This window comes from Pipra filicauda, unplaced genomic scaffold, assembly GCF_003945595.2.
Source record: "Pipra filicauda isolate LSUMZ 115617 unplaced genomic scaffold, ASM394559v2 scaffold214_size1419223_pilon, whole genome shotgun sequence".
In the NCBI taxonomy this organism is placed as follows: domain Eukaryota; kingdom Metazoa; phylum Chordata; class Aves; order Passeriformes; family Pipridae; genus Pipra; species Pipra filicauda.
The window spans coordinates 412,887-435,047 of record NW_024104326.1 but is presented as its reverse complement, the minus strand read 5'-3'; the positions used below and the strand labels follow the sequence as shown (position 1 = coordinate 435,047).

At 38.5% G+C, this 22,161-nt stretch overlaps 1 protein-coding gene across 2 annotated transcripts in view; it reads left to right on the top strand.

The window, feature by feature from the left end:
- Positions 1 to 22,161, top strand: part of GRID1 (glutamate ionotropic receptor delta type subunit 1) — a 525,483-nt gene that overhangs the window by 492,089 nt on the left and 11,233 nt on the right. Inside the window, exons 13-16 of one of the 2 annotated variants that reach the window (XM_039381152.1) lie at positions 850 to 1,045; positions 9,451 to 9,617; positions 10,949 to 11,189; positions 11,450 to 11,536. In XM_039381152.1, coding sequence (XP_039237086.1) covers positions 850 to 1,045; positions 9,451 to 9,617; positions 10,949 to 11,189; positions 11,450 to 11,536 — 691 coding nt within the window. The remainder of the gene's footprint in view (positions 1 to 849; positions 1,046 to 9,450; positions 9,618 to 10,948; positions 11,190 to 11,449; positions 11,537 to 22,161) is intronic. The other variant, XM_039381151.1, reaches the window with a different exon arrangement.

Sequence of the window (22,161 nt, the reverse complement as noted above, 5' to 3'; positions counted from 1 at the left end):
CACAGGAGTGATACTTCAGGGCAAAGGAAGAAGGCACGGGAATGGGAATTGATGTCTGAAGGGGAAAAGAGCTATGAAGCTGCTTCTGAAGGCAGTGATGCCACCTTAAATGTTTTCAAACTTGGTCTGGTTTTCATTGATGCAGGCAGTGATTTACACCTTTCAGTGCAGAAAAGGCTGTAAAACAGGAGTGAATTACATTCTGTACCATTTGAAAATAAATTGCGCATTCACAGCCACTCAGGGTGAGGCCTATTTACACTTCCAGAGTGGTATATGATGAGTAAATGAAAGTTAGGCCTGTGTGTGAATGAAAAATGCCTGTTTTACCAGAGGCTGTGAAAAGAGAGAGCAAGAGAGACTTAGTGGAAATTGGAAGCGAGATTTTATTTGTTTGTTTAAAACAGTCCTATTGATTTGGAGTCAGAGGGAGCACTGGTGTAACTGCAAACTAATTCCACTGAATTCTGCAAGGTATTTCTGGTGATGCTGATGGGGCTGGAAGTTTATGTTTATTATATGAGTTTTTCTTGTGTTCAGGTAAGTGTTTATCACGTTATATTCTTGTGTGATCTTGGTGGCATAATATTTAACATGAATGTTATCTGTCCAAAAACACAATCTTCACTGGGGAGAAACAGAGCTTGGGTATAGTTAAGATCATTTTATCTCAATACAATTAAATAACTCCTTGGTTTTCTTGTATGATAAGGAATGAGATATGCAAATGTTACTTGGTGAGGGTAAGTGCTTTCTGACTAATGACAGACATAGAAAGAAACCCTTTAATTAATGAAATCTTGCTGTTGTGCACGTAATGCTAATATCTCAATATTGCTTGAATTTCAGAACGTTTCAGGATCTGTCCAAACAAATGGATATTTCTTATGGTACAGTCAGGGATTCAGCAGTGTATGAATACTTTAAAGCAAAAGGGACAAACCCTTTGGAGCAGGATAACACATTTGCTGAACTGTGGAGGACTATCAGTAAGAATAATGGGGCAGATAATTGCGTATCGAACCCTTCTGAAGGCATCAGGAAGGTAAGACTGGATCACAGGGGTTTTCATCTAATTTTTGTATCAGTGTTGTTTCTATGGAGTTATTGTTAAGTTCCGAGAAAGAAATTACAGTCATTTAAGAAAACCCTGAATTCATATCTAAAGTTCCTTTTAGTACCTTGATGGCAGATAAGAATCATATTTTGGTGTCATGGCTTTGAAGTATGTACTTTAGCTTTGCCTAAGTCTTCAGTATGTAAGTCCTTCTTTGAATGTGGTCATAAGGTCTTGGGAGTTTTGATAATGCCTTTTTTAATGTCATTCTTTACATTATCCAGGTACTGACTCTTGTCCTTTGGCTCATTTGAGTTTTTGGGGATTTTTTTTCTGCTTTCATGAACTGAACATGTTGGAAACATGAGCAGAAATGAGGGGATTCACAGAACATATACTCATTTCTCTTAAACAGAATTTAATGCAAGGTTTTTCTTTGTTTATTCCAAACTTTGAAAAATACATTCGCCTGACACCGTGTTTTTACCTACATTTTGTTGCTCTCAGATAAGACCACACATTTCTTTTGTGAAACTGAGCATTGTTGTGAGATTCAAGGACTGATTTATGACAGCTTGGGATCCTTCATCTTTGTGCCAAGTCCTGTGATAAAGAGTATTGGTTCAGATCAGACCATTACAAATGTCCGCACTCACTCACAGCCTGCCTCTCCCCTCTGCTTCCCATCCTGAAGCTCAGGAAAAACGGATAGTACCTTACATCAAACCACACATGTCCAGGAGCAGAAGGGATGCAGACATGTTGTAAACAATGTGCTGCTTCTTTAGTGAAAGGTGTCCTCTTTATCTGCCAATTGATTTTTTTTGTAAAACAAGCTAACAACCATTATTAGCACAGTGAATGTTTGATCAGATGTACTCTTGTCAGTGAAACACTGGTTCTGAATTAATATATATTACTAGTTCTTTATGCTTTTGTAAGTGGGAAATGATAATATGGTTGAGTCTTCCATTTATTTTTTTACTATGGATTTTTGAAACCTTTTCTGAACAGTGAGAGGGAGAGTATCCAAAATCTACTATTTTTTTACAATGCCTTAAGGAGGGTGAACATAGTAACACAAGCCAACCCATTTCCCAATTCATTATCCTTTAGCAAAAGATTCCCAACTGTTTGCATGACTTTTGGACAAAATCCTTGTACAAAGACTGTTATGTCTTCTCAACCTAGGAGTATTTAGTCAAAAGTTTTGGTTCACCCTGCCTTTTCACTCACCTCCCAGATGAGCTTCCCTAAAGACCTCTGCCCTCAGCTCCAGCAGCCTTTCTCCCTTGGTACTAGGTAGAGCTCTGGCAATAGCAAGGTCTGCAGTTTATTCAATTATTTATTTGATCTGCTCAGCCCCTTATGAAAATGTGGCCTCTATTTTGAGAGATTTTGGTAGCATTTAAAGGAGAAATGGAGACATTAAGTACTTTTCTATGTACCCTAGCATTTAAGCCAATAATAAAACAGTTTACCTCAGAAAAATGTACAGTATTTTACTTTTCTTTTTTCTTTTATACCATTCTTATGGCAGTGGATGCTCTTTGTCCATGAAATTGTAAATACTCTTATTCTGTAAGCCTACTGCATGTTGCCATTTATGATAGCTAGATACGCCTAAGCCAGAAATGTAACTGTAGATTGGCAGGCTGTTGAGAATACCAATTATATTGTCTGTATGGAACTGGCAGCTTCATCTTATCTATGTGATAATAACTTTTTGTATGAAGTTTGATTTCAGTATTGCAGGGTGATTTTTATACGACTAGATCAACTCATTGAATTAGTGTCAACAAGCAAATTTTACTTCAGTCCCTAAAGATGACCGAGGCCACTATTTGATTAGACACCTACATAAATGGGGATTAATATTTAATAACATTGTCAACTAAACTGTTGTGTTTATAGTTTAAGTGTCACTCTTCCTAGCCCATGAGCTCTTTCAATAAACAGATGAGTTTTCCATGTCAAGTATTACGACTAGAAATTCTGTTTTTTTCTAAAGGAGAATTGATGTCAGCCAAGGAAATGAGAGTTTCCATCCATAAACGCATACTGTTGCATGAAAGAGATGTAAACGTGCCTTAAAAATGTATTTTATAGGAAATGGGAAATCTAAATGTCTCTAGCATAAAAAGATCCATAAAACATTTTTCTGAATGAGGATTTGCCTGACGCAATGCAAAAATAAAATAAAAAAAAAAATCGCTACTCTCCTTTCTTCCCTTCCCTTCTCCTCCTTTCCATTTTCTTCAGACAGTGTCACAGTTCAGCTGTGGTTACAAACAGGGCAATGCCACTTCAATGCAAAACAGGGGAGTGCTGGTTGTTTATGCTACAGGCAGGTATTTCAGGTGTTTATTCCATCTCCCTGCATTTCATGGAGATTTTCCTACTCCCTTTGACTGTCTGAAAGTCAAAAGGATGGTAGTGGAAGAAAGTCCTGAGAGGTTTTGAGGTGTTTGGTTGCCAAGGCAGAGGTCTCTCTTCAGAGCCAGCACAGTCCTTGTAGCCACGGCGACCATCTCCCATAAGCGACAGGAGGATGTTTCAGAGACAGGGGTAGGGGAGGCAAGTTGCTTTTTTTCTGCTCCAAGGTAGTTGAAAGAGGTCATTGAAGTTTGAAAACTTCCTCCTGTTCACCAGTGCCTCTTCACAGCATCAGAGCAGGTTACCAGGCAAATCACCAGTCCATACAAAATGCTGTTTCGCCACTTGAGCTTTCCGGTGTTATAACAGAGGATGATTGACTAACACTGTCGTAGGGAAAGTTTCTTTCTGGGTCAAACTCCAGCCAGGATCCCCAGGAATCATGCAGTGAGTTCTCCTGCCATCTCATCCCAGGTGGACATTTGCACTGGAATCACATGCATTTCTAAGCCATTTGCACATCTCAGCAAACTGTTTGCATAATACCCAGTGTCAATTCATTTTCAGGGTAATTATTGATTGCACCAACATATACAATAACCCGTGGTTTTTGTCATTGTAGGCACCCATTTTTGCTTTGAAAGGATGAAGCAATATGATCCCCGTGTAATGCCATATCTGCTATATATACACCTAGGAGAATTAAACCGTTGTTGTTGCATTTTATAAAGCCCTGCTTTGGTTGAGGCTGTTCCCCTGTCCAATCAATTTGGTGCCAAAATTTCTCTGAATCCTTTCTTTTCTTCCTGTGTATCACTTTTGATCAAAAGTGAACAAAGCCAAGTAGAGCACAAAATGAGGATGCATCACTGACTTAGGCAATAGCACAGTAAGAATTTATTCCTTCCCTTTTTTGCTCCCCTCAAAAAGTCTCTCTTGACTGCAGATGAAAAGCAAACATTAAATCAGACTGATCTTATTGAACAGTCACTTCTATTCATTCTTATTTTGAGAGTAAAAGTAATTTAAAATTTCAATTAATATGACTTTTTAAAAACTATTTTTTCCAATAATTTATTGTCCATAATGAATTTCATATTGTGAATTGAGGTTTTTCATCCATATGCTTTCATGGACCCTTATAAATTTTTCCATTTCTTGACCCATTTGAAGTAAAAGCAAATGCTTCCTTAAACCTGAAACTATTGCATCCGGTAGTGGTTCCTTAATTATTTTAATGTTGGAAACATTTCAACAGGATTAAATGGCATGTCTTTCTTTTTATTATAACTGTTTTGCTTCTCTTAAAGCATTTTTTTATAGACAATAAATGTTATCCAAGCGTGTTTTTTAACTACTCCACTAATGTCAATGTAAAAGTCACTTTTTGATATTTCTGTGGTACCAGCCATATAATGGGATCAGCCACAGTGACACTCTGTTCTGGCAGTAAATTAATGACAAATTTTGCACTATTCTGGCACTTGTGTCTTTAGTGTCATAGCTTCTTCATAAGTTAATCTGGAATTAATATTTTTTTTCATGTTATTATTATTTCTTACTATGTTTTCTTTGAAATAACATAATTAACCGTCAGTAAGCCAGGACCCTTTGAACAATAGTCTTCTGTCTCCCTCCACATTGAAGAGTGACATTATGAGGTTGCTTACTGCCTTCCTGGAGTATTATTTCCTTTGTGGTCCTTCTTATGTCTAGGAAGAAATCTTCTTTGGCCTTTTAATTTTTTTTAGGATTGTGAAGAAGAAACATTTTTCCAACATAAGTTTTGCCCAGGGGGGTCATTTTTTCTTAAGTCTGTTTTCTTAAGTCTCTTAAACTAAAAATAAATCTGGTGTCTTTGATGTAAGTCAAAGTAGTTGTTCTACCTGGGTAGGATAAATGAGTGCTGCTTTGGCTGGCTTTCTGATAGAGAATGTTGAATGTTTAACCAAGTGATTTTGTTTTGTTCTGCAACATGTCTATATGCTGGCAGTCGCTATAAGGCCATAGCAAAAAAGCAAAATGTGAAAGACAATGATAGATTTAAAGTACAAAATCTAGCTTATTATTCTGTATTTAATTTCAGTCGTTTTTTATTCAAGCTATCTTACTTATACTCAGCTGGGGTTTGCCACAGGCCCTTTTACCAGCTTTCTCTCTATTCTACCTTTGCAATGATGTCTGATCAGTAGAACATTTTTATGGGCCCTAAAACCACACAATTCAGGGTTTAGATGACTGAGCTTTGAATGCAAGAGCCTGAGGATGTGGATATTTGCTGTACTGTGATCAGGACTTGGTTACATGGGTAGGTACGTCTGTGTTATACACAGCTGGGGAGCTTGATGTGTTTCTTGCTCGTCCACCCCATAGGTCAGTGCCAGGTCTTCCTACTTTCCCTATGGCCTGGGAGCTGAGAGGCATGCACATGTGCACACATGCATTCTTTCATGTAAAAAGAAATGAAAAGTTTAAAAAGCCTTTAAAAGTTTTGGGTTGATTTTTCTTTGAAAATAAGTGTCGATTTGACTTTATTTGGCTTTTACCACTTGCCTAGTCAAAGTATATGAAAAGTAAACATTCTTCAAACACACACGTATGTGTGCAGTTGTGTGTCTTGCACATATTTTTTTGTAGTTTGACAGCTTTTCTCTAAATTGAACAAATGATACCGCTTAGCTGTCACAACAGATATTAACAGGGAAGGGAATGATGCTGAATTTAGAGAGCAACTAAATGTTTTGTTATAAGAAAACTTTCCACACAATGAACACACTAATAGAATGAGGTCTCCACTCCTCAGAGAAGAAAATTGAGCAAGTGGAAGAAGTTTTAGAAGAAACAAATCTCTCCTTAAGAAAAAGGGATCTTTAGAGATTCCATTTTTGGCATCAGAGAGGGGGACCAGTCTTACACCCAGTATTTCTGGGAGATGAAAGAGTTTAAGACTCAGATTCCTGTTTATGCTAAAATGACCAGGCTGTGAGAGAAATAATGTTCTACAGATGTGATGACATTGGATAGAATGATTTATGTAACTAAAAAAATATATAAAATAGATGTGAAGAGACCTGGTAGACTTTGTTTTTGACCACTTACACTTGTAGCATGTAATTTGGGATAGCAACACTGCAGACAAAAGATAAGCAGACCTTTACAAAAGATCTGCTGTCCAGAATTGAAAGTCAGTGTAGAAAACTCTGCTATATAAAATAACACACAGAAAACAGAGGCTTGAAAAATAGAATCAATAATGTGATTTTCCTGTAGTCATTGTATTATAACGGAAATCGAATATTTGAGGAAGATTGTGTTCCTCAAGTATTACTAAAAAATAGGTGAGGAGTGTATTATATGTTGTCAGTGTTGTTCTTTTCTAAACTGTAAATTTGAAAAGCAGATTTACAGAGCAGTTCTGAAAGAACAGAATATAGATACAATTCTTTAAACCAAATGAACATACAAAACAAGAACAACAAAAAAACCCCAAACAACCAAAAAAGCCCCTAGAGAAATGCAAGACACATGTCCAGTTTCTGTATATCCATCAGGCGAGATTTTGTTCTCTGATAGCATGGATTTTGAATAAATTCTGTGTGCAGTAACAAGTGCTGCTCTCTTTGTTCCCACGAGTGCGTATTTTTAATGCACTTGAACTTGCAGTTTCCTGTCGTAGGTATCAAAAGCCTGTGTACCATTTACCACAGAACACAACCTGTCTGAGATATGCAAAAGGAGGGCCTTTGATGGTCCTCCCCTGCCAGGATCTCTAGTGGGACTGATGGTCATTGCCAGGGGTCCCTCACCAGGTGGGAGGTTTATCAGCACCATCACAGCTGTCAGAGGGTAAAATGGGGATCCTTGAAGCCCATTACAGGAAGGGAAGAGAGGAAGATGCAGAGATTTACAGCTAAAAACCCAGTTAATTATAGCTACGTGATCATTCAGAAAATACCTTTGAAGAGTATCTTTTAGGCTTCCAAGAACATAGGTTGCTGGTGGAATAAAGGCCAAATGCCTTGAGAAACCACTTCCTTGGCATTCTGAATTTCGTACACATCCCTGCGTTGGTAGATGTTGAAGCCTTTTCTGAGGTTTGCTTATAGTAAAGAGTGATTTTTTTTGTTCTTTTCTCTTTTGTGCCACCATTACCAGATTAGGTAAACAGCCAGCTTGAGTATTACAATGCAGATATGGAAGTCTTGCTCTGATCTGGTTTCATATAATGATATTAAATTGCAAGATATTTTTATGAACATGCTGGTTTAATAAGTTGTGTGAGCTAAATCAATGACTGATTCTAACAGTAGAGTGTGGCTTCTATTTGAATAACTCCTGTAATAGGAGTTGCTTCATACTATAGTTCAGATTTTAATGACATTTTTTACTAGGATATCAATTGCCGTTTGGGGCTACATGAATCATTGACTGTTACTCTGAACTGGCCAGGGAGATGGCAAAGGAGAAAGTGGACACAAACTCACACTAGTGGCATGCCCTTAAAAAATAAAATAGTATTTTCAAAGGGGTCACTATATAGGCTCATTTAAAACTTACCAAAGAGGAACATTTCTACTCTGTTTTAACTCAGAAGCAAATGAATTTGTGGATCTTTGATTGCCTTGATGCAGATAAAAGGGAAGATGGGAAAAGAGGTGGATTGTGGCAAGTAGCTTACAGAAAATCCAGGAACCATAATTTTAATCTTTGTTTCCCTGATTTCTACCCACTGGGGGATAACCCACCCATTTGATTTATTCTCATGTGTAAGCAACTGTAAGGGACTTCAGAAGCCTATGGTTTATATCAAAGCACGGTGAATTAAAATTATCTTATTTCTTCAACTGAGGAATCCAATATAATAAAACATCTAACAGAGTCTTACAAACTTACAGTTGAATTTAAAATTGAACTTACACAGAAATTGAAAGTATGCAGAGGGATGAACTAATACTGTGTCAGAGCTTCAGTCATTTGCTAGGGGAGCTTGGTGAATTGGTTCACAGAAAGAAATATATACAGGAGTTCAGCTCACTGTTTTGCTTTGATCTGACTTAAAGAAGGATCTGAAAAAAAAAAAAAAAAAAGAATTCTACAGTCGTGACTAGTCATGTATTTACCTTAGATGTTCCAGCCCATCTGTTCTATCGTTCACTAGGGACTTAAAAACTTGCTGCTTAAATATATTAAGAAACCAATGATTACTTTAACCAAGAAAATTATTATTATTTTTACTTTATTGAATCCTTATCCAGAGATGTTTCTTTCTTCTTGTGTTAAGTAAAGTGATTTACATTCACTGTATGCCCGGTGTGCAAGCATTGGTTTCAATCCCAATTAAGTCTGATGCTTAAGGACCACTGCATGGGTGTGTGTTAAAATAAAACAATATTTATCCCAAAACTGAGATAATAGGAGATTCTTGTGAATCTTCTTACCTGTGAAGAAAAGAGGGAAGTCTTTAAATTCAGAGCATGCCTTTCTTTACAGGACTAACGTAGCTCTTAGAAAGGCTTTGTTTATTTGGAAGGGAAATTGGTTTTATTTACGTGTTTATATCAGCAAAACTACAAAGTTGCAATTTTGGTGACTGTGATGATGAGGAAACATCACTTAGTGCTCATACTGTGCCTGTCTTGTTACACGAATGTATGGAACCAGCACATTCAATTCTCCTACAAAACATACATAAAATCTCATCATCTAAAGCAATAGATTTCATTTATAATTAATAACTTGTTACACAAACTTTACTTACAGTTGGCTATGTTATCCTCTGCATTCCTATTAAAAAAAGGAAGATATTTTAGCAAAGTTTGAAGTAGATGAGGTACTGCTGGGAGCGAAGAGTGTTAGAAATACATTAAGATGTTGGAGGTCTACAGATAACCTGTGACCTAAGGAAATACCACCAAGGAATAATTACAAGGTCTGGATTTGTTTGTTGACTTGGGGTTTTGTCCTACCTGGAAATTCAGTTTAGTTTAGATTGTGTTGTGTTCATGCTGTATTTACAGGCCAAGAAAGGAAATTACGCTTTCCTGTGGGATGTGACAGTGGTGGAATATGCTGCGCTGACAGATGATGAATGCTCTGTGACAGTCATTGGAAACAGCATCAGCAGCAAAGGATATGGGATAGCACTTCAGCATGGAAGTCCCTACAGAGATCTTTTCTCCCAGAGGTAAACTGAAATAAAGCTCGTTTTGCAGGATTCCTCTCTACAGCCAGCAACCATTTGTGGTTCACATTAATTTTGGAATTTAATTGATAAAGGACAACGAATACATGACAGCAAAGAGGTTGAGTTCAGGCTCAACAAAGCTGCTACTTCTGCTCCACATGCATCTGGTTTGGGAGGAGGGAACAGAGGTGATGTGTTGATCTGTGGCCTCACACCTTCAAGCAGTGCTGCCTCTGGCACAAAGGACTGATGTCCTCAGAGCTTTGTGTGAGGTAGAGGAGAGACTGAAGAGAGATCCTTGATTCATGCTGCATTTTGCAGGCTCTGAAGCAATGTGTTGCTCCCTGCAGTAAGCAAACAGTAATGCCCTGGCTTATCCTTTAGGGTGGAGAGACAGGTCGAAGACTCACAATGGCACAGGGAAACAAGATTTGCCAAGTATTGCATGGGACTGCCAAGACCACGAGGCTATAAAACCATGCCATTTAGTGATCTCTGAGCTATCAGCTAGGAATATGTTTTTCATATGAATGTGTACACTGAAATGAAGACATGCAGTGGTGCAGGCAGAAGGTGAGCTGGTGCTCCCCTCCAGGCAAGGAACTGAAGCAAGATTTCCTCATTTTGCTCCTTCTTTATAAAAAGGAGCAAAACTCCAGCTGCCTAACTAGAGACAAAGCTGCCTCAAGAGAACAGATTGTTAGTAAACAGCTAAAACAGTTATCAAACCAAATCCAAAATGAATCATTCATGCAGAGAAGGGACACTTCACAAGAGACAAAACAGTGATTAATTAGCAACTGTTAACACAGTAATTCAGGAATTGTGTAACAGCATTGAAGTAAAATCCTTTTGAATAAAGTACATTTGCTGAAGTAAATGCGTTGGTCGCTGCTTAAACAGATTTGTATTAAGTGGTGCACAAACAGTAGCATGTTTAGCCTCCCATGATTTTGAAATTATTATGGAAGAGCAGCAGTGGAGTGGGTTGAGCATTTCACTAGTGGGACCAGCTGTTGCAGCTGAATGTAGCCAGACCAGGCATGACTAACTGGTGATTTCCCATGGAAATGCTGTTTGCATTGCAGTGGAATTTTTGACAGTCTCTTTTTTTTCTGAAGTTACCCAGTGGAGTTTACCTGCTGCTGTGAGTAGAAAGAAGTCTTGGTATAGTGGAGTCTCAGATGAAAAATAAAACACCATGGTGGTGGTGGGGTGGAGTTTTGAGCTGTGGGATGATAGGTTTAAGAGTTGTGCAGCATAAGGAAAAGACAAAAAAACTGCAAAAAAGTATCATTGAAAATAATGCTTGTCTTTTGAAATTTCTGCAGGATCCTAGAGTTGCAAGAAAGTGGAGATTTGGATGTCCTTAAACAGAAATGGTGGCCACGGATGGGACGTTGTGACCTGAATAGCCATACCAATGCACAGACAGATGGGAAGGCACTGAAGCTTCACAGTTTTGCAGGCGTTTTCTGCATTTTAGCAATAGGCCTTCTTCTTGCTTGCTTGGTGGCAGCATTGGAGTTGTGGTGGAACAGCAACCGTTGTCATCAAGAAACACCGAAAGAGGTCCATAACTTTTATTCTTATCACAATTAAAAGTAGAAAACACAAAAGAAAGAGAGAGCGAGTGAAAGTTGTGGGATTTTAGGTGCTCTCATGCAATAAATTTGATTTATATTGATTCGCCATACTAAGCTTTGCATATAACTTTTTGGGTGGTTGTTTCTAAGCAAATAAAAGAACAAACAAATGTGTCTTTTGTGCACGTGGAAGGTGCCAAACTGACGGCCCTGGAGACTAAATTCCTCTATTTATTTGTAGAGCAGATACAGCATGGGCAGCAGCAGTGCAAACTTCCCCTCATTGCCCCACCAATGTGCCTCAACCCTGACCTGGAGAGACCACCTTTAGGGGTAAGAGAGTAGTTCAGAAACACGCCCTTGGCCACTCTGCTGTGAGTGACAGGGAGGCCAGTCACAGGCACCCAGTTGTGCCGTCTGTGGTAATGTTTTCCCTGATCTGAGCCCCCACCCCCTGGCTGTGAGAACGATGTCCATCCTGTGCAGGCTGTGCAGCTGCCAGCCATCTGGTAGCTTCTTTCCTTCACGGCTGACCTAGGCTGAGTTTGGAGAGGTACATGAGCAATTAAAAATAAACCAGCTAGTTAAAAATTGAATAAGCCATATTGTCATGACACTGTTTAAACGCTTCTTTTGAATTCAGTTTTATTTCTAAAACTAGGAGCCTCTGAGAAAACTGACCTTCATATAACATGTTTTACCTAGTAAAATACCTCTGAGAATTTTCTTGGGTTTGAAGTTTTCATGTGCAGTAGTAATAGTTAGCAATGCTGCGATACAATAATCAGTCCATGCTCAGCTCTGTCTTGCATGAAGCCTGTATTTGTTTACTTATACTAAATGTTTAACAAACTAACCTCTTGTTATTTTGGAGACATTGAGGCATTTGTAGGTGCTTTCATCTTGGAACAGATGTTTGTTACAAGCAAATAATAGCAGTGAGCTGCACTACAGCTGGAAAATAGTATGTAACCCATCGGTTCTAACCTATGTTTCTCAAGTTGCAGTAGTACTAGACTAATTGACATACCTATCACCTGTAAGCAATTTTGGCAAATTGGCAACCTGATCTAGTGGATGGCATCCCTTCCCATGGCAGAGGGGTTAGAACTAGAGGATCTTCAAGGTCCCTTCCAACCGAAACTGTTCTATGATCCCATGATTTTGCCCTGCTGCTGTGTAAAGTCGCTCCTGCTGTAACCCCAAAGGTCCGCCCACTTCAGCATTGTGAAGGTCTAAAGCCCAGAGGCTGGTGGTTCACTGCCCACTGTGAAAGCCTGTCAGGGCAAGGGACAGGGGTGTTGTCTGAAGTGTCCTACTGCTGCGTGTGCACAAGCACAAACCTGGCCAGACTATGCAGTGAGTTCCCCTCTCTACGCTCAGGGACTCACCTTTGTGTATCTTTGTAGACTGAGATGAAAATATGACTCAATGGCAGTTTCATATAAAGTGAAATAATTCACTTTTTCATTGTAAGGAGTTTTAAATACTCGTTTTCCATTGCTGAAAAAGGATCTGTCTTGCCAAGTTTAAATATTGTCTTTTTTGCCTTTACCCTTTATTTCTCTTTTTATAACCATTAAAAGGAGTACTACATACCCCTGTCTATTCCATCCCATCCCATCTCTTCTCCCTTTTTCATCCTTCTCCCCCTTCCCTCCAGTGCATTCTTGATCAGGGTTGCTCTGTACATCTGTACTGCTCTTTTGCAGTTTCTGTGACAAACAATAGAATGCTTCTAAGCTTCTGTGTTTTAAAGTCTACTGAAGTTACTCACATGGTACAGCTGTGCTTGGAAAAATCACTGTGTGTGGGGCTGGCTCTGCCTTTGGAGCACAAGCAGGCTGGGTTAAGGAGGCAAATTAAACTCAGGTACAGTACGTGGACAGATTCTGGAAAGATCAGTGATGTGGGTGCTGCTGAGAGAGAGGGAACAGAGTCAGTGGGAGCCCTGGCACAAGTAGGTGTTAAGGTTGAATGAGGAAGTGCATGTTCCCAACGAGAGGGCACAGGGCTGAGCCAAGCTGGTCGGGAGGAAAACATGGTGGGTGTGCCAGGCAGGCAGGGTGGGGTGGAATGAGAGGTCTCTGACAGGGACAGCTGGGTGCAACGAAAGGCAAGCAGCTAGAGGCACCTTTGGATCCAGCCAGAGGGAAGGGTGACTGCTACCCAGTACCATGGACAGACAGGATACTTAGGGACTCTGCCCAGATGTGAGACAGCCACACAGTTGCAATCTAAGCTCTGATCCCACTGCAGACCAGGGGCTGGGGGTTCTGGTCACAGTGACCACAAGATCCACTCAACTAAATCAGCAAATGAATGTGGCAGATGTTTCCTGATAGGTTAAGAGTCAGAGATGTTTTACTTATGTGCTACCAGCGAGGAGGGGTCGAAGTGGGATTGCTGATAGCTACTGCAATTAAGATGGGAAACCCAGTTTCAGAAGGGATAGTGTACATGGGTTGAAGGGTTTTGACATGTTAAGAAGGCCTAAGTTTCATAACTTTCGGAAGGATAGGATCCAGGACTGAGGGGAACATGGAGTCCTGGGTACTCACCTGCTTGAACCAGGACAAGTGATGTAGGGCACAAGGAGAACTTGATATCCAGGAGGAGCATGTTCAGGATATCTCATTTCTACCACTGTTTCTGGCACTTCTACAGCAAGAGCCATAATGGCAGAGCTGCAGCACATGTAGCACATACAGAATATTAAGATCCACCTCTTAGCTGTATCCAATACTCCAGCCAAGTCATTAGTTCAACAACAGCTGCAAACTCAAGTCATGCTGCCGATTTTCTTCTGATTTTGGGAAGGCTTTGGCAAAACATGAGCATTGTGATATCACCTAGAAATTGTGGGAACTGGGTTTTCTCCCAGCCGCTTTCTTCTGTGAAGTGCAGAGCTTGTGGAGGGTCACAGAAGAGGCTGATTTTCTTGCAGTCTAACATCAGACTTTGGTGTCACCTATGAGGCGAAGGAGAAGGTGGCAACATTTGGCTGCTGTGACCCTTAGCCTGTTAGGAGCTTTATAAATCCATTGTACAGAACTGGAGTGGATCAGAACTGAATGAGAAGTTGTCGTGACCCACAGAGCTCTTGTGTAACATTCTCTGTTTGGCATGATCCACTCAGTAGGCTGCATCATGTCTACAGCTGCCAATTCAAAAAAAAGAGGTGTTGGGAAGAAGGAGGCACAACTTCTATGGCAGACTCATGACAGGGTTGGATGGTGTGCATCTTGGTAGAGAGAGAGAGAAAGCATTTTTTTAGAGACTCTTTGTATGTCGAGGGTCTGTGAAGTCTGGGGTTAGAAGGATGCGCACAGCCTTCATTAGCATTGGAGAAATGTTTTCAGCTGACATTAAGGTGTTGGGTTTTTTGCCAGTTCGTTGTCTTTTCTTTTTCCACTTTGTATTCCTTAGGCTTTTGTGGAGGTTAGGCTGAGCCAGTACACTCGTGTTCAGGGACTTAGATGTCTGCATGGTATAAATCACAGCTCTTAATTACAATGAGTGTGAAGAATGTAGTGTTAACTGTGTACCTGGGGGGAGCAGGAAACCTGTGTTTTGAAACCTGACAACGCAACTTGGACTTTGACATTAACATGACCTACTTTTGTAGAGACGTTATAGGAAGAGTTAGGTAATGTGAAGACTGCCTCCAGTTGTGATATTTTTACATTATTTGCATATGAAGAAACTCTGCCCCACAAAATTAAAAAAAAAGGTAGTATTTTTTCTACCCATTAAGTCAATTCATTAAGATAAACCTCCAGGAAAGATGAATTTCCTTTATTTTCCCAAAGACACAGTTGCTATTGATTCACAATTGAAGAATAGTGACATTTCTTGCTAGAAGAGTGAAGGCTGGGTTGATCTTCTGTTTCAAGATGTTGATACTAGATATTTTTTTTCTATTTGAAACAGATTTATAAAAATGTTTCTAAGTATTTCTGCTTTACAAATCTTAATGTTATCCTTATTAATTCTTCATTTAATCCTTATCAGATCAGATTAACAAAAGAAAGATTAGTTCCAACATCAGGAAAAAATGTGTATCTGCAACACCATGCCACATTCTTCTATTAGGGATCAAGTTTGCAATCTCAAAGTTGGAAAGATATCTGGTAGGATTAAAGTGCCCTTTTTAATTTCTAATTCAGAGAAACTTATCCTTGGTCACCTTTTTCAAAACAGATTTTCTGGAATTTATAGTCACCCTCTCCTAATTGTCAATACACAGCCACCCTATGCCCACAGCGAAATTTAGCCAGCTCATACATCTGTCTCTGTGTGTTAAAACCTTGAATTTACACAGCTGCTACCCAGCCTGCAATAGTTATACCTAATCTTTTAACTTTGATACGCTTCAGAAAATTGGGGAGTTGTAAAAAAGTAATATTTATTCCAGAGTCTCTGTTCAGTCACTCTGTGTCCCTTTTAAATAACTGAGAAATCAGATAAAGTTATTAAACCCCGGTACCATATAAATGCTGAGCTTTTAATAATTATCTCTGGAGTCCTATATCTTTTTATATGAGTCCTATGCATTTATTTCACAAAATCAGAAAGCCATAATGTAATTTGGATCATTTAACTGCCAAGGGCTTTGCCACATCATCAGATTGTTGGTATCTTTTATTCCATTTGACAGAATGAAAGACAGTTTTCACATCTCCATTGTCATTACGATCAAGTGTAGCTGCTTACTGCAATGGACTCCCCAGCACCCACTGTGCTTTATCAACTATGTCTTAGTGTGATGTGCTATTGCTCTTGAAGATTATTACTTCTGAGATCTCTTCAGAACTATTAAGGAAGCATTCCTAGTTCATCCACATACTACAAAACAATGGAAACTTTAAAGCAAACATAAAATATCTTACTCTTCATGGAAAGAAAGTTGAATTCCCATATTTTTCACTGTGCATGAGGTGTATTCATTAAAAAGAAATGGTAACACCCATATTAAACAAAATTAATCATTTATGCAGGATGATTTTTTTTTTTCTCTCATAAAGGTGATATTGATTCACTTATAGTTACCATAGTTCTTGAAAGACAATGTTAGAATGACCTCAAGAAATTCTTGGTTTGATTCTTTGCTCAGATAATGCATGTGATAAATCGGAAATCTATTTTTTCCTAAACCTGCTGTGCTATTCCTAGCAATATGAGTGTTTCAGAAACTGTACGTAGTGCATTTGTGATTCTGTAGCGCAAGAAGATTTTGAATTCTTGTTGGTTAAGAAACAGCATAGTTTTCCATCTCCTGAGTTGCTCCTAGTCATTGTCTCCTAACTTGTGTCAAATTTATAATTTATTAACAATCACAGTCTTCACAGCTTAGTTTGCTATTTGTTAACTTTCTCATGCTTCTGCAAAACTATTTTGTTCAGTAGACTCTTTTCACTTTTCTGTTCTTACTTTTTATTTTTAAATTATTAAAACAGGGCAGCAATTCAGGTACTGTCCAGAGTGGGAACTGACTCATGTACTAGAAACAGCATCTTATAATTCCTGTTTCCTGCTACTCCAGGTTAATAATATTTTAAATGTATTGAATCTCAGAAAGTCTAGACTCTGCAGGCTCTATAAGATTGTGGGGAGGTAGCAAAATTACTCTAAAAATTATCACAAATACCTTGGCTGTATGCAGGATGAAAGAAAGAAAAGCTGTATCTCTGGCCAGGGCAGCCTTGTGTGATCTGCCTTAAGTTCCCTTGTTTCCATGTGCAGTGATGTGCAGACTCCAGCCTACCTCAAAAATCCATACTTCTAGCTTTAGCTGTCATGAAAGTTACCTGCTAAGACTCTCCTCTGGTATTAGAAGAGCCTGAAACTCAGTGTACCTTAGAAATGGAAGTATGAGTTGGCAGACACGAGTCCAATGGATCAAAATTTGTCACTGCTAAGAGTTGTGTTTTGCACCATATTCATCTCACTTGAGTTCTCCAACCAGATACTATTCCATGGCAACTGAGGCTTCTGTACCTTCAGCTTGGTGTCAGCAGTGTTGGGTTTGATTATTAAAGAGTCTCTTGCTTTCACCATTATTTTCACTTTCCTTTTCTTTTTCTTTGTCACTTCATTTACCTTCTCTCCTTTGTGGTGTTATCTTTTTATCTGACAGTTTTATTCCCCCCCCTCCAGGATGGTTCCTTTTCAAAGTGAAAGGAAACATGAGATCATCAAACAGATATTTTATTTTCTCTTCATTGCATGTTCTCTATATTTTATCTTGGTTTTATTTTAAGTTATTTTTTTCTGTATTTTAATGACATGTCTGAAATCTTTGTACATTTTTTTGCTCAGTTGCATATAAATTATCATTTGTTTGTACCACTGTATTGTATTCTACTTTTCTAAGAATAAATAAAGTTTTTTGGGGAAAATAAATCACGCAAACACTGGCAAAATAATGCATTTTAATGCCATCCAGAAATTCAGTTTCAAACTAGCTTAGAATATAATAAGCTGAGAAACTTCATTTAACTAGCATTTTTAAATCAGCAAAGTGGTGTTAGGAATCAGTCACCCCAGAATGAAAAGTTTAATGTTGTTTGATGATAAAGTATAACCCGAAAGAATCAGTTAAAGGAAAAAAAAAGAAGAGGAGTATATAGTATATGAATTGCCTTGTACATAAACTGATAATAGCTGGAAGGGCATCTTAACTAACTCTGTGTTGGCTTTTTACATGAGTGAAGCAACAAGATTTTCTTTTTGGAAGTGTCTTGCAGTGAAGCAGATATTCTGTAATACCTGGTCACAGGCAGTGTGCACATCCAGAATCCAGTGAAATCAGTCAGCTCTTGCTATTGATCACTATAGATTTCAGTCAAGGCTGTAATGGATTTAGAAGTGACATGTCATCCCTGTGATTTATGACACTGCTACCCAAAGCAGTGCTGAAGCAATTCAGTTTGGTACCAGCATATTTCCCTAACTGCAAGGAAGGGATTTTTGTGTTCGGTTTAATTTTTCTCTCAGCCATGTAAGAAAACCCTGCTAACGGGATTCTTAAGGATATAATCTGGATTTACTTGGCATGAATCTTTGGGGGGAAAAAAATTATTCAACAGAAATAAGCTTAAAAAATGAATGTACCACGCAGGGAAATCAAATTTAGAGTTTCAGTTTGGTAATGAGTGTAAGTACTTGTTTAGTTTGCATTACATCATCTATCCCAGAGAACTTCTGAGGCTACTCATGGGCTGCATGAGCTTATGTGTTTTACTGAATTGGAGGCTTAACGTGTCAGATTCTTTTAGATTCTTCACACATTGTTTACAGAGCTAATTTTTTGTATGTTTTATCTCAGCCTACAGTGCTATTTCAAAGTTGACTTTTTGAAGGGGGTGTAAAATAACAAAATCAGTAAAAGTTTAAAATAAAAAAAAAAAAACATAAAATGTGACCTTTTTCTCAAATTTCTTTTACATTTTTGTGGTTTGAAAAATGCCTTAGGTGTTGATCTGACTAAGCATTTAAACATGTACATAAAAATAAATAAGATGTGTATCCAGATCTCACCCAGATCACCAAAACACTTTTATTCCTTTTAGTGGTATAGGATTAAACTGCAAATGCTTTGAAACCAACATGTATAAAGCATAAATTGGAAGTTACATGTGCATTGAAGTTATTTGCTGAAGATTGACCTTACCATGCAATAATATTAACATGCAATTTATAAATTTATCCATTGAATTTAAATAATTTTCTAGTACCTGAAATAAGCTGTGGTCAATAATAGCAAAATATTAATTATCACATATATCAATACTGTGCAAAATTAGTTTGGTTATGATTTTCTATAAGTTCAGGACCATATTTATAAGCCTATGTATAGAAAAGAGCTACTCAAACTCACTCAACATAACAAGTACTATTTCTTCAGAATTATTCAGTATGCAAGAGTTCTCTTCTGGGAAACTGGTGACCAGATTTTTATTATGCTGCTCTGTTTTAATGATTTGGCTGGTCACGTATTTACTTATGTCAAAACAGGTGCTTGGGCAGTTGCCAAAACATAGCCCTGAATGAGGGGTGCAGAAACCTTTTCAAAATTCAATTTTTAATTAAAAATATGTGGCTAATAATCAGGAGTAAGGTTTTCACATAGCTGGCAAGCTATGTAAGCTATGCCTTACACATATTGTAAGGCAACAATAACTGGGCATCTAACAGGTTGTAGAAGCAAGTCTTTGTCTCCTGTGTCAACTCTTCTCTTCTACTCCTGACATAATAGGAAAAAATGGGAACTTTTGAGATTTGGATTTGACTAGACCGGAATGGTAAAGAAGGAGGATGTAGAGCAGTCTGTTGTGCCTGATGCTCCAGTAGAGTAAATCAGACTGTTGAGGGATAGCATTGCTTTGCTTTGGGCTCACTGGAGTGAAAAATTACATCCCTTATGGACTAGATAACAATTTAGGATTAAAAAGCTGTGCAAAGCAATGTAAAGAATCCATTAATTTTTAGTGAATTTTGGAATGGAACCTTCATGAATTTAATTCTTACTTCATAAAAGAGTAATCTGTCACCTCACAGGGTAATTTTAGATGTAGTCAAATTCTGAAAACACCACCCTCCTGAGGGCCATCCTCTTTTGTTGCCATGCTATTTCAGACCAGAACTATAAGAAATAAGAAGTATATGTTTGCTGAAAAGAGTGAACTATTAATTACATTGTTAGTCTCACTATCTTGATTCTTTTTTTTTCTCCCCATATCTTCCTTTCCCTTTCCATCTGGAGATGGCCAATGATGTGAGGCTGGGCCTCAGAAGCATGGTGAGAATTTATAATAAACATACAGATAATCAGTTTCTTGTTGAAAATGCCTGCACAGAAGAATACCTGTTAGTTTTTTCCTCATCTTTATCTCTCCCTGGAACTCCCCTTGAACCTCACCTTTGTGTTGTTGGAAATGCCTGTAACTACAATATATGTGATGTGTACACAGTAAAGGTTTCTCCAGTTGCAAGTTCTCCTTTCTCCTAAGAGTTCCTTTGCAGAGACCTGGGCATGCTCATCCACCAGCACTCATTCTGTACTGCATTTTGCTGCTTGTGTTGAAAATATGTTTCTTTGCATTCTTTTTAACCTCTTGAAAACCGTGGAAACACCTGTATAATGTGAACCAGTCATTAATTTTCTTTGTAGCTGGGTTACCGGCTTGTGAACCAAGGTTGGTAAGGATTTTAAAGCTTGAATATCTCAGCCCGAGGCTGAGTGTCTCCTTTTGTATTGAGTAACAAGTGAAAATGCTATTACAGCCCCTTACCTTGCAGGTTTGAATGTGCTGTGAACTGTGAGGACTAGACTGTTTCTCTCTGATTGCACGTAGTTAATGGATTGTGGTGACTGTGGGCATAGATCACTGCAGGAGGCTGTGGGGCTGCTGCTGTCACCTCATGTGCAATGTTCTCCCATCAGTACTGTGCCCAGCACGTTGATTCACACAGTACCATAGCATGGGGATGCAGTTGAAGAGGACAAATAAAACAAAGAGAGAGGTTTAGCTGGTTTAAATTGGTGTGCACGGTCAGCTTCACTGGCTGGCTGGGGAGCTCACTGTCCACTGCGTTTGTGGACAAGGCTCACAGGCAGGAACCACGGGACTGTTACAGCCACCTGAAGAGTTACATCCCTGGTTAGATGTCATTTCAGGTTAGATAAACCCAACCTGGGTAAGGGTGTGGGAAGATATGAACTGCTTCATGAAGGTCCTTGCTACTTGTAGCAATTCTGTAGCAAGTCGCTGTTACTTGTTTGGTCTCTAGGCTTTTGGTAATTTCTTACTTTCACCTATTTTCGGGCCATGGGTCATTGGGAATAAACTTTGGCAATGTATTTGAAACAATTTTCTATCACATTAACATCATCTTTGCAGTATTTTGTTATTTCTCACTTTTTTTCAGGTTTACTTAGAAGGGAAAAGAATGTTACTGTTTCTTCATAAAGGAATTTCTGCTCTCTGGTGGAGGAGAGCATCACCTAGTGAATGAGGTGGCCTCTTGTACATAATTTTTATGAAGTTTTGTTCCTTTGCAGATGATTACACATTGAATGCAATTAACATACTGCAAAAGTTTCATTTCTTTTATTGTTTCAATTAGATAACAGCCAACTGGACCTCAACTGATGTCAGTCTCAGTGCATTCTTCTAACATCTGTTTTATGGATGATAACTTACTTAATTGCTAATTTAAAATATGTGGTGTAGTTTCCACTTAGAAGAGCAGAAGCTTGATTGCAGGATTGGGCCTATTTATAAAAGCAGTTTTTCAAGTAGACAAGGTGTGTCTTTACGTATTTCTAATAGGTTACTGTTATGGTCAAACTGGCATCTTGCAGAGTACCCTGAGAAACCACTCAGAAAATTTAATGTAACATTAAGTGCTATTTGACTAGGTCAGTTGCCTGTGTTAAATTAATGACAGCAAGCATACATCATCACTGCATCTGTTTACACGTCTGTCTGCATTTCACTGCATTGTCGGCTGCAGAATCTCTGGAATAATGAGCGTGGCAAACTGAGTCATATTAAAAACAGGTTATTTGTATTAATATAACACCATACTGTGTTGTCATTGTTTTGCAGCACATCTATTACATATATCATCCTTACTTTTTCTTCCTGAGCAAGCCAATTATGCCTGGTTTTGCCAGTCTGTCAGAGCCTCCTGGAATAAATTAAAATTACAGCTTTGTGTACGCAGTAGTTGTAGCTGAAAGTAATGATAATGAACCTGGGTGAATACAGGATTTGAAAATAATCTTAAACAAATGTACATATACAGAGCTGGTGCTGCTGTTTTATTTCTCCTTAACAAGATAAATGTTTGAGTCCATGATGTCTGGAACCCCATGGACAGAAGCTGGTAGCTGGGTGGAGCTGTGGGTTTTAATGCTGAGCTAAGAAGAGAATAGTCTGTGGGTACCT